The sequence below is a fragment of the Pelophylax lessonae genome, assembly GCF_965119305.1.
Source record: "Pelophylax lessonae genome assembly, chromosome: 6".
In the NCBI taxonomy this organism is placed as follows: domain Eukaryota; kingdom Metazoa; phylum Chordata; class Amphibia; order Anura; family Ranidae; genus Pelophylax; species Pelophylax lessonae.
Window position 1 is genome coordinate 259,243,662 of NC_138773.1, and position 13,487 is coordinate 259,257,148.

At 43.8% G+C, this 13,487-nt stretch overlaps 1 protein-coding gene across 2 annotated transcripts in view; it reads left to right on the forward strand.

Annotated features, from left to right (window-relative positions):
• Positions 1 to 572: 572 nt before the first annotated feature.
• Positions 573 to 13,487, forward strand: part of CERS6 (ceramide synthase 6) — a 320,898-nt gene continuing 307,983 nt past the window's right edge. The window contains exon 1 of one of the 2 annotated variants that reach the window (XM_082260318.1): positions 573 to 997. In XM_082260318.1, the coding sequence (XP_082116444.1) occupies positions 825 to 997 (173 nt within the window). In that variant the 5' untranslated portion in view covers positions 573 to 824. The remainder of the gene's footprint in view (positions 998 to 13,487) is intronic. The other variant, XM_082260317.1, reaches the window with a different exon arrangement.

Genomic DNA, 13,487 nt, shown 5'->3' on the forward strand with positions numbered 1-13,487 from the left:
TATAGCGCAGCTTATTTTTTACTAATATTATAAATACACTAAATATATTATAGTTATACATAAACATAATTACAAATGTTATAAGTATATCTATTTATTGTTATTAAAATTACTCGCAGGTGTTCGCTGAGACCTGAGCCCCCAATAAAACAATGTGGCGCTTGGCGCATTTGCACATTATTGAGCTTTGTGCATAGGATAGCCCTTTTATTAGAACCTCAAGTATCTTTTAGGGCTTTGTGCATTTTTTAGCTATGTGCAAATCTGTGCATCATGCTGGCTCCATCCAGGGTGCCATTAACAACGAATCGCATTGCAAGCGCAACATGCGATCATGCGATTTTGTGCGTTTGTGTGTTACACAAGTGTGAATGCAGCTTGAAAGTTATTTGAAGGGTTCTTCCATGTTAATATATTGTCCTGCACACCTCTCTGCAGCCTTTGAAGAAGCTTTCTAGACCGGAAAGTCATCTTTAATCTGCAAGCTAAACTCCTGTGACCTCTCCTATGCTCGCAGCTCGCAGGCAGCGGCTCCTCTACAGCTGTCCATAGACTGGATGCAGCATCGCCCAATAAAGGACACCAGGTTCAGCCCAATGAAAGGCATGCTCGCAGGGCTGGCAGCTGTGTGTGTGCAGAGTCCGCCCCTTCCATGACAAGGAAGGCTGGAAGGAAGAATAGAGGCAGTGCTCATTAGTCTCAGCTCCTTCCCAGAGACAAGTGTCGGCATTGTTCCTCCCCACCATCACACATCCATCGGCTGCAGCAGGTAGAGAGGAGGAGGAGGAGGCGCAGCATCAGCATCACAGCGACTCATCATCAATATGGCCTCAGGTGTCCTGCTCTGGTTCTGGAATGAGCGGTTCTGGCTGCCGCACAATGTCACCTGGGCGGATCTCAAGAACACGGACGAGGCGACTTTCCCCCAGGCTGAGGACCTCTATCTGGCCATCCCTCTGGCGGTCTGCATCTTCATGATCCGACTCTTCTTCGAGAGGTAAGAGGGACCCAATCCCGATACTATGCCGGAGTGCAGGGAGTCTTATCCCGATACTATGCCGGAGTGCAGGGAGTCTTATCCCGATACTATGCTGGAGTGCAGGGAGTCTTATCCCGATACTATGCTGGAGTGCAGGGAGTCTTATCCCGATACTATGCTGGAGTGCAGGGAGTCCTATCCTGCCAATATGCCGGAGTGCAGGGAGTCCTATCCTGCCAATATGCCGGAGTGCAGGGAGTCCTATCCCGATACTATGCTGGAGTGCAGGGAGTCTTATCCCGATACTATGCTGGAGTGCAGGGAGTCTTATCCCGATACTATGCTGGAGTGCAGGGAGTCTTATCCCGATACTATGCTGGAGTGCAGGGAGTCTTATCCCGATACTATGCTGGAGTGCAGGGAGTCCTATCCTGCCAATATGCCGGAGTGCAGGGAGTCCTATCCCGATACTATGCTGGAGTGCAGGGAGTCTTATCCCGATACTATGCTGGAGTGCAGGGAGTCTTATCCTGATACTATGCTGGAGTGCAGGGAGTCTTATCCCGATACTATGCCGAAGTGCAGGGAGTCCTATCCCGATACTATGTCGGAGTGCAGGGAGTCTTATCCCGATACTATGCTGGAGTGCAGGGAGTCCTATCCTGCCAATATGCCGGAGTGCAGGGAGTCCTATCCTGCCAATATGCCGGAGTGCAGGGAGTCATATCCTGTCAATATGCTGGAGTGCATGGAGTCCTATCCTGATAAAATGTCAGAGTGCAGGGAGTCCTATCCTGCCAATATGCCGGAGTGCAGGGAGTCCTATCCTGATAATATGCCAGAGTGCAAGGAGCCCCAAACTGATAATATGCCAGAGTGCAGAGATTCCTATCCTGATAATATGCTGGAGTGCAGGGAGTCCAAATTGCCAAATGCCAGAGTGCAGGGAGCCCCAAACTGATAATATGCCAGAGTGCAGGGAGCCCTATCCTGATAATTTGCTGGAGTGCAGGGAGCCCCATACTGATAATATGTCGGAGGGCAGGGAGCCCCATCATGAAAATAGGCCGGAGTGCAGGGAGCCCCATCCTGATAATATGCTGGAGTGCAGGGAGCCCCATTCTGATAATATATCAGAGTGCAGGGAGCTCCATCCTGATAATATGCTGGTGTGCAGGGAGCTCCATCCTGATAATATGCGGGAGTGCAGGGAGCCCCATCCTGATAATATGCCAGAGTGCAGGGAGCCCCATCCTGATAATAGGCCAGAGTGCAGGGAGCCCCATGCTGATAATATGCCGGAGTGCAGGGAGCCCCATTGTGATAATATACCGGAGTGCAGTGAGCCCCATCCTAATAATATGCCGGAGTGCAGGGAGCCCCATCCTGATAATATGCCAGAGTGCAGGGAGCCCCATTCGGATAATATACCGGAGTGCAGGGAGCTCCATCCTGATAATATGCTGGAGTGCAGGGAGCTCCATCCTAATAATATGCCAGAGTGCAGGGAGCCCCATCCTGATAATATGCCAGAGAGCAGGGAGCCCCATTCTGATAATATACCGGAGTGCAGGGAGCTCAATCCTGATAATATGCCAGAGTGCAGGGAGCCCCATCCTGATAAGATGCCAGAGTGCAGGGAGCCCCATTTGATAATATACCGGAGTGCAAGGAGCTCCATCCTGATAATATGCTGGAGTGCAGGGAGCTCCATCCTGATAATATGCCGGAGTGCAGGAAGCTCCATCCTGATAATTTACTGGAGTGCAGGGAGCCCCATCCTGATAATATACCGTATTGCAGGGAGCTCCATCCTAAAAATATAACAGAGTGCAGGGAGCTCCATCCTGATAATATGCCGGAGTGCAGGGAGCCCCATCCTGATAATATGCTGGAGTGCAGGGAGCCCTATCCTAAAAATATATCAGAGTGCAGGGAACTCCATCCTGATAATATGCTGGAGTGCAGGGAGCCCCATCCTGATAATATGCCGGAGTGCAGGGAGCCCCATCCTGATAATATGCTGGAGTGCAGGGAGCCCTATCCTAAAAATATATCAGAGTGCAGGGAACTCCATCCTGATAATATGCTGGAGTGCAGGGAGCTCCATCCTGATAATATGCTGGAGTGCAGGGAGCCCCATACTGATAATGGGCTGGAGTGCAGGGAGCTCCATCCTGATAATATGCTGGAGTGCAGGGAGCCCCATCCTGATAATAGGCCGGAGTGCAGGGAGCCCCATCCTGATAATATGCCGGAGTGCAGGGAGCCCCATACTGATAATATGCCGGAGTGCAGGGAGCCCCATACTGATAATAGGCCGGAGTGTAGGGAGCCCCATACTGATAATAGGCCGGAGTGCAGGGAGCCCCCATACTGATAATAGGCCGGAGTGTAGGGAGCCCCATTCTGATAATATGCCGGAGTGCAGAGATTCCTATCCTGATAATATGCCAGAGTGTTGGGAGCTCCAATACTCATTACTGCACTCTGGCACAAGCTGCAGCATGGGTGCATTTCCAGGGACAATGTCTTGTATGGACTGACTGCCTTTATTTTCCAGGGACAAAGTCTTATGTAAGCTGTTTGCTTTTCCAGGGACAATGTCTTTTATAGAGTGTCTGCATTTCCAGGGATAGTGTCTTATATGGGCTGCCTGAGATTCTAGGGTTTAATGTCTTGTATGGGCTGCCTGTCTATAATTTGCAGTGCCATTTGTTTTTTTTTTTTTGTATGGGCCATCTGCTCCTCATTTCCAGGGACAAATCCTTTATAGACTGTCATCTCCTGATTTCCAGGGACAGTGACTTATATAGGCTGTCTGCATTTCCATGGACAGTGTTTTTTTATGGGATGTCTGCTCCTGATTTCCAGGAACAGTGTCTCATATGGACAGTTTGTATTTCCAAGGACAGTGTTTTATATGCCTGTCTGAATTTCTAGTGACAGTGTCTTGTATGGGCTGTCTGCATTTCTAGGGCTAGTGTGTTGTATGGGCTGTCTGCATTTCCAGGGACAGTGTGTTAAATGTGCTGTCTGCATTTCCAGGGACAGTGTGTTAAATGTGCTGTCTGCATTTCCGACAGTGTCTTGTATGGGCTGTCTGCATTTCCAGGGATGGTGTTTTATATGGGCTTTCTGCATTTCCAAGGACAGTGTTTTATATGGGCTGTCTGCATTTCCAGGGACACCTTAGTGTATAAGCTCTCTGATTTCCGGGGGACAGCTTCTTGTATGGGCTGTGTCTGATTTCCAGGGACCATGCCTGGTATAGACTGCCTGCCTTTATTTTCCAGGGACAATGCCTTGTATAGACTGCCTACCTCTTATTTCAAAGGACAATTTCTGGTATTCAGGGTTGTCCTGATTTTTTGTTTTTAAAGTTCTTGTTTTATTATTATTGTTATTATTATTATTATTATTAGTATTATAAGTAGTAGTATTATTACTATTATTACTATTATTACTATTATTATTATTATTGTTGTTGTTGTTATTGTTATTATTATTATTATTATTATTATTATTATTATTTGCAGTGCTGATGATCACTGTCCCTGTGATGTGTGAATGATAGATTCATGTCATTGCAAATCATCATCTTGGCATGAGTTTTTGGTAAATAATTTTAAATAAAATTCTGATCTTCATGTATCCCTGGGGGGATCTGTACTCTCCGCTCACCTGAGGAATACTCTTTTGTGTGTTTTTTTTTAATCGTTTTTTTGTCAACAAGATCCACATTGATACATTGATCCCTGTTTATGTATTTATAAACACTTCTGCATGGATCACAGCCCAGTTGTGTGGGAAAAGAATCAGCCAGATCCCCACAGATCTCTCAGAGATACATTGTTGCCCCAGAGTTTGGAGACAAAGTAAAAATAGGACCAGAGCTAGACTAGGGACCTGGGCAAGTCTTAATTTCCCCTTTAATCCTATATGAGGATTGCAGCAAAAGAAGTGATACTCCTAATACAGCCGCTGTAAAATCCAATTGCAGAAAAGATGTTGGAAAGATGTGAACTCCGTCCAATCTGGTAATTCTCACAAGTCCCAGGTGAACAGAAGTGGTTATGTGGGGATTCAGCCCTCCAGTTTGCACCCATGGGTCAAATATCAGTTTGGCTGAGCTTCCTCTCTAATATTTCTTGAGTTTGTCCAATAAGTTTGTGGATTGCGCTGAGAGCCAAATGTCCCTGGAATGGATTTTCTATGCTGGCAGCAGTGAGGGCCCACTAGGAAACTGCTGCAGTGCTGATTGCAGAGAGTTGCAGGTTGCTTGCAGCACATTGTAGAATTTGTACAGGTAGGTGCGTTTCTGTGGCTGCATTCCTTGTAGGCCATTCATGTACAGTAGTGCTGTGTTTTTATAGCATTTGGCTGTCAGTATACTATTGTTTTGTACCCCAAAAAATTTAATTCTAAAAAAAGATGAATCTCATATCTGATCTTTTTGGGGTCTCTCCAAGAGTGATTTTAAAGTGATAATAAACGCTCTTTAAAGTGGTGTTCTGGCCTCCCCCCCCCCTCCAAAAATTAAAACTCAGCAGCTACACATACTGTAGCTGCTGACTTTTAATATTAGGACACTTACCTGTCCTGGAGTTCAGCAATGTTGGCAAGGCAGCCAATGTTTCCATCAGCTGTCGGATGCTGCCGCGGCCTTTGCCGGTAAGAGAACCCAGCAGTGAAGCCTTGAGGCTTCATGGTTGGACCCCTACTGCGCATGCGCGAAGCACGCTGTGCTCAGTGCACTGTGCTCAGTTACTGGCCTGTAAGCAGAGGGAGGAGGGGGCTGAACATCTGACGTACCTCATCCCTGCCAGGTGCGACGGAAGTGGGGACAGGGTACCTGTCAAAAAGAGGTACCTGCTCCCCACCCCCGAAGGTGCCATATGTGGCACTGGAGGGGAGGGGGGGGGAGACAGATAAGTGGAAGTTCCACTTTTGTGTGGAGCTCTGCTTTAATTTACATTATCCCTTCTATTTCTGTATGTGAATGATTTCACTGTAATTATTTTAATTAAAAAAAAAAAATCTAAATTATTTTTTCCTAATCAATATACAGGTGTCACATGGCCCAGATCTTTCCCAGCCTGCCGGCAGGGAAACATTAGAAGGTGGAGCTTCTACTCCTCTGCTGCTGTTACATCACATGTTCAAAAAAAAAGCTTTGGAGTAAAAATAAATCATTACTATCAGTAAACTGTTTTAAAATGGTCATAAAAATACATATTTGAAATCAAATCTCTATTTTTTTTGGCAATACCATGGTGTGGGTGAATGTGTCCCTGTGTTTTAGAATAACAGGGAGGTGAAGCCTCAATCAATCTACATGTAATATCCCCCCTTATTTTGTTTAGCTGGTTAGTGAACTGGCTGAATTTCAATCCATGTATAACCAGCTTAAGACTAGAGGTGTAATGGCACAGCCTGTGGGGCCAACAGCAAAATAATTAAAGGAATTGTGATTTTCCAAAGCTCATAGTTTGGTTTATTTCTCTCTGTGTTTATTTACAACATTCAAGATGAATAGTCCTTTAACATTAAAACCTACTAATAGCTCCCATGACAAGGGATTGAACTGTATATGCAGAACATTTGATTTTCTGCAGTGTAATGTTTTCATTAGATCCTTTAACCAGTCCTGGACCAGAAGGATTTGCACCCTTAAAACCAGGCCATTTTTTGCAATTCGGCACTGCGTTATTTTAACGGGAAATTGCACGACGCTGTACTGAAAAAAAATTGATGTTTTTTTTCCCCCACAAATAGAGCTTTCTTTTGGCAGTATTTGATCACCTTTTTTTGCGCTATAAACAAAAAAATTCTGAAAAAAAAAAAACAATATTTTTCACAATCTGCTATATAACAATCCCCCCCCCCCAAAAAAAAAAAATTCAAAAATTAAAATCTTTCTTCCTTTTAGGCCAATTTGTATTCTGCTACATATTTTTGGTAAAAAAAAATCACAATAAGTGTATTTTGATTGGTTTGCGCAAAAGTTATCGCGTCTGCAAACTAGGGGAAAGATTTACGTCATTTTTATTTATTTATTTTTTTACTAGTAATGGCGGGGATCTGCGATTTTTAGCGGGACTGCAACATTGCAGCGGACAGATCGGACCCCTAACTGACATTTTTAACACTCTTGGGGGGACCAGTGACATTACTACAGTAATCAGTGCTAAAAATTTGCACTGTTACTGTAATAATGACACTAGCAGGGAAGGGGTTAACCTAGGGGTGATCAAAGGGTTAAGTGTAATCCAAGGGGAGTGTTTTCCAACTGTATGGGGAAGGGGCTTGTGAAATGACCACAGATACCTGTGATCCCAAATAGGAGGATCACAAGCGCTCTGTGATCATTCCAGAGAGAAGAACGGTCTGCTGTGTTTACAATAGCTGACCTTCCTTCTCTCTCAGCAGGGAGCGATCGCAGGTGCCCGGTGGCAATCATGGCCACCGGTCCCATGGATCGGTATCCCCGCTGCCTAGTGGGGGCAGGAGCATGCTCGCCCCCCAGCACCACTCGCGTGACCGACGGTAGGGCTACGTTGTTTCGCGCAGCCGAGCCAGCCTGCCGCAGATAATCTGCGGTGGGTGGTTGGCAAGTGGGTAAAGTGGAGGGAAACCGCCGGCTTTTTTTTATAAAAACCTGCAAGGCAATGTCATAATGTGCCAGTATGCCTCACATACTAGCACATTATGTGAAACTTACCTTAAAATAAAGCCCTCCATCGGCGCAGGGCTTCCATCTTCTCTCTGGTCTTTCTTCTGGGTTAGCAGGTTGGCGGGCTCAGATCCTCCGATTGGATGAGCCGTGATGATGTCACTGTTCACGGCACAGGGCTCTGAAGGAACGGCACCTGCATACTTCACAAGTAAATATCTCCTAAACTGTGCACATTTAGGAGATATTCACTGTACCTATAGATAACCCCTAATATAGGCTTACCTATAAGTAAAAACCATCCATGGCAGTTTACTCCCACTTTAAAGTGGCTGTAACCCTTTCCATATACCCAGTGAAGGGACTATCCTCAGGTGATACACAGTGGTGAAAAGAATCATCCTACATAAATTGTATCTGTTTATCCACAGTATTCAAAGTGCTGAATTTTAAACCCTGGTTCACACCTGTGAGATTTGTCACATGGAAAGTTGCACCCCATTGCTTGCAACTGAACCATTCAAATTGTTGTGACTCAAAAAAAAAAAAAAGGTTCCTGCTTAACTTTTTTGCAACTTCATTGAGACTTGCATTGACCTCTGTTAAATGAAATCCCAAGCAATGAAACCGGAGGTCCATATTGCACTGATCTGCGGCTTTGAAATCGCACTGAAGTAGCATGATTTCAAAGCTGCACTAGTGTGAACCAAGGCATAATCCTCTCTGAGATTTCAGAAAAAAAGGGGATGGAGAGCTGAAATTACACTCTGCAGAGCTCAGCAAGGAGATCTCTGAAAGCTGATTGGAGGGAAGGGACACACCCCCTCCACACAGCACACAGGAACAGAGCTAAGGCAGTCAATCACCTAGAGATCCCTCCCCTGTCACCACTTTAATACTTGCCGATAATCGGTCTACCCTAATAAGAAGTCAGTGTCATTGTGCCCTGAGTGGGCAAAGTGACAGTGTCAATTTAATGAACTGCTAATCTACAAGCAAATATTCAAGATCCATGTATGCAGGATGGGAGTTCTGGCTTCTCTGACTTTGTTTGCGGTCAATTACTTACTAGGTAGTAAAGCAAGGATGAGGATGCCAGCCACAGAGCTTGAATCTTGTAATCCAAGTCAGTAAACATCTTCCATATCTCTATGGTACGTTGATAATTTATTTTTGCAAGATAGAAATCCCCTGAAGAAGTCACGTTGGCGGACGTGACGACACGCGTAGGGACAGTGCCGGAAGTGACGTTTGTTTGCGGAAGTAGGTCCGCGATCCCCTGTACCTTATACAAAGCGGATTAACCACGTTTGTCTGTAAGTGTGTTTTTACTTTAATAAACCTTTGAAACCTATGGCAATACTACACTATGTTGGCACTTTCATTTGACATATCTGGGACCCCGTTGTGAGGAGGGATACCCCGACCCAGAGACTGAAGCTAAGGACCACTCTAAGAGGATAGAGAGAAAAGAGGAAGGAGAGGAGGTTCCAAAGATTATACATATAAAGGCGCAATACTATCTAATTGATGGTGAGCGGCTAGCACACCCAAAGGGGTGATTAGGAGCAGAAAATCACCTTTTTTGTTCACACAGTGTTTGGTGGAGGTCCAACACTTAGATTTAAAAGAATTGTATCCCATTTGATGAAGTTTTTTGGACAATTAAGCACTTTTAACACTGGGAATTGAGAGACTATCACTCATTTATTTTGGAGCACAGAGCACTTTTTTTTAATATTTCTACACTATATTTATGATTATCTATTTATTATCTATCACATGTGTAATTTTAGATTTATGCACAAGGATCATGTTTTAGATATTTTAAAAGGCTTGATTTAATATTGAAACACTGCCCATATTTTTATTGATATATTGTTTTATTGATCACCGGATATATGATATAAGATATATAATATTTTTATGCTAATTTTTTGCTAACTTATTATCATCCCCCTGTAGCGCAGTACCCCTCCCCCATCTAAGATAGAAAACTACCCATTATAAGCTAAGAAAACAAGTTTTTCCCCTTTAATAGATCCCGACCAGAATTGTGCAGGAATATGACCTGCTACATAAGTTCTGCGATTAAGCAATTGTGCAACTGGTTAGTCATTTGTGATTGACCTCCTGGTGACTCATATATCTTCATGGTCTGTGAACAATCACAGGTGAATCATAGGCGATATTCATCCATGTAGAATTACATTTGAAAATCAAAGTTCGGTCCTCAATCCCCTTTGATGTTGCCTCTGTATATTGCTTGTGCATGTATAGAATGTCTGTAGTATGTGATTTGACCAATGAGAATAGACCAAGTAATTCAATGTTTTCTGTGTTGTTGCACAGAAAATGAACAAATTGTCTAATTGTAGACTCTTCACCACGCACATATGACCAGGTGGTGTAGCAGAGTTTGCAGTCTGCACAGAGGAATAGTATATGGAGAATATGTCTAGCTGTTACTTCCAGTTTATTCTTATTGTAATAAGACAGATCTGACTGTGGGGTCAGATAATCTATCTCCGCTTTCAACAGATTGTGCTATTACTGTCAGTAGGAGGTGAGATTTGCTTGGGAGTCCTTAGCAATACTGAATTTAACAGAGGTCATCTCTGTGTCTCCTTTGATGTTGCTAATCTAGAGAGGAAAATAAAAGCCACTACAAAGGATTCCTTTTTGCACAGTCATTGGCACAGGCAGAGTTAAAGCCAAATGCCATATCATTAGAATACCAGCTAATTGTTTTTTGCAGATCTGCCATAATTAATCAGATGGATATCCTTGAAAGGAATGATTCTGTGGCGTGGGAGGGAAGAGGCTTGTTGCATTTCCTAAAATGTCTTGGCATGCATTACAGTTTTTCACAGAGGGCTCTGGAAAAGATGACCAGCCGTTGTTTGATGCAGCAGTATGGCCCTGGAGAATGGATCATCTATAGAGCATCTCGTCTTATGTGTAGGTGATAAGACCCACCCTATTCTTTTTCAATAAATAGCCTATTCAGCTGCTGCAGTTTCTGTAGCAACAATCTGAACTAACATTTTTCTTTTTTCCACTTCCAAATTTTCATTCTTTATTAAAAGACAAATCATTTAACTTTTACTTACTTAGTTTTGTTAAAGTTTATTTGTCTTTTTACATAGAAAAAAAGTATGCAATTAGGAAAAGGGATGAGACTTGGAACTTTTTAACAACGGGTCTTTAACCACCTCAATACTGGGCACTTTTAACCCCCTTCCTGCCCAGGCCAATTTTCAGCTTATAGTGCTGTCGCATTTTGAATGGCAATTGCATGGTCATGCAACACTGTACCCAAATACATTTGTTATTATTTTCTTCCTACAAATAGAGCTTTCTTTTGGTGGTATTTATTAACCAATGCATTTTTTATTTTTTGCTACAAAGTTTTTCTTAGTTTCTGTCAGAAAAATGTATGAATAGGTATTTTTCTCCATCACTGATGTGCACTGATGGGGCTGCATTGGTGGGCACTGATGAGAGGGCACTGATGAGGAGGCCCTAATATGCAGCACTGATGGGTACTGATAAGGTGGCACTGATATGCAGCACTGATAGGCGGTGCTGATGGGCACTGATAGGCACTGATGGGCAGGCACTGATGGGCACTGAAAGGCAGCACTGATTGGCCTTGCTGATGGGCATAGACTGGTGTCACTGATGGGCACAGAGTGGCATCATTGATGGGCACTTTTGGAGATCCATTGTGATCAGGGCAACGATGATCAGAGCCCTGATTGTCTATACACATCTCCCCTGTGAGGAGATGCCACTGTTCGGCTCTCCTCACCGTAACACCCTGTCTGTGTGAAGTGAGGAGAGCCATTAAACGCCATCTCCTTGTTTACATGTGCCTAGCAAAAGCCACGGCTCTTTGCCGACATCAGGGTCGGCGCGGTAGCGATCGCCGTGCTGCGTGCCCCCACGGGCGTGCAATCTTGGCTTACCTGGGAGCTGTCATATGACGTCGTCCCAGAACAAGAGCCCTGCTCTGCCACCATTTGTCTATACAGCAAGCGGGAGGCGGTTAAAAAGGGAAGAAACTCTGGAGGCTGTGCTTGAAAAAAAGAAGGCATTGTAATCATAAGAAATAGGGCTGATACCTTGTAGGACATTACAAGGGTTGGGTTTTTTCTTTTTTTGGAATTTTGGAATATTAAATATTTAAAAAGCCCTTAAAGCATCTGACCACACCAAGATTGGTGTGATCAGATGCTTTCCCAATTTCACAATGGTGCTGTTTATATCTGGCGAAACCAAAGTAAAAAAAAAACTTGTTGCTACCGGTATTTTAGGTCATAGAGATGATTGGAGCCATTTTGGTCTCCAAACAGCTCTATGGTCAGCTGACGGAACCACCAACTGCAGTCTCGGGTTACCCGGTGGGACAGGAGAGCCCGAGAAAACCATGGAAGGCGGCAGGAGGGGGGGGGGTTGTCCCCTCCCACTGCTTATAAAAGCAGTCTAGCGGCTAATTAGTCACTAGGATTGCTTTTACATGATAGCCGACCGCTGGCTGTAAAAAACAATACCAAGATGATGCCTAAATCTGCAGGCATCATCCTGGTATGACCACTAAAAGTCCAGCAACGTACCAGTATGTTGCTGGTCCTTGTTCGGCAGATATTGTAAGGTTCTTTTTTTTTTTTTCATGAAGCCTATGGGCTGAACGAAAAAACAGAACCTAACAGATTCCTCCATTCACATTGATCGATGTGGATGAAGAAATCTCTGCCAGAAAGTGTGTGGTATGCCGCCATTAGACCTCCCAGCATCCACCCACTTCTAATGATGGGCATACATGCAATGTTCTTCTTTTTCTTTCAGCCCATGATGTGAAAGAAAAGTGATAAACAATATATTGCGAAGCATAGGGGAAATATGCCCTTTGTGTCCACCCCATCCCCTATGCTTCACCATATATGCTCTTTTTTTTAACTGCGGTGGTGAAATCACCTCCTACAGCGCTGCAATCATTGATTTACATTTATGCTAAGAGCAAACGCTGTTGCTGTCAGAAAAAAACAATTCAGTGCTGCAGCTGATGGGTGTACCTTCAAAGGAAACTATGGTTAACAATGAAAAACACAGCAACAATAAAACATTACATTATAATAGCATACAGCACAGTAAAACAGTAGAATGGTGGTGTCTGCAAAGCAAACTATGGTTAACAATGAAAAACAGTAACAATAAAACATTACAATATAGCGGTATATTATAATGTACAGTAAAACAGTAAGAAATGAAAATTAACTATAATAAAACGACAACTATTTTTGGCTTTTTTATTTTTTATTTATTTATTTTTGTAACTTTTTTTTTTACACTTTTTTTGTAACTGTAAAACAAGTTCAAATGTTCCAAGCTAGGGTCTCTTAAAATGTGATAGCTGCCTGACATCTTTCAAGACCATGTGTAAAGGTGTGCCCTAGACTGTGCTGTGCTATACCCTATACTAATACTCTACTAGTGTGTGGTAGCGACGGTAACAGTCCCCGATGCAAAAACCAGGTTGGCCAGGACAAAAAAAGCTGGTGTCACACCTATATTTGTGTTTTTTACAGACATGACATCTTCCTTTAGGTGCTCTTTGGGTAGGGTACCAGGGAGGACATCTGGAAAATGCCTCTCATGCAGCCGGCTTACTGCATCTGAGTTGTGAATTTGGGCCACAGCACCTTCTGAATACAGAAGGGCTGTGACGATCTCTTCCTGGAATTTTAGGAAGGATCCACTTCTTCCTGAGAGCCAATTGGAATAAGTATACAGAAACTTTCTTGTATCAGCATCTGGCCTTACGGGCAA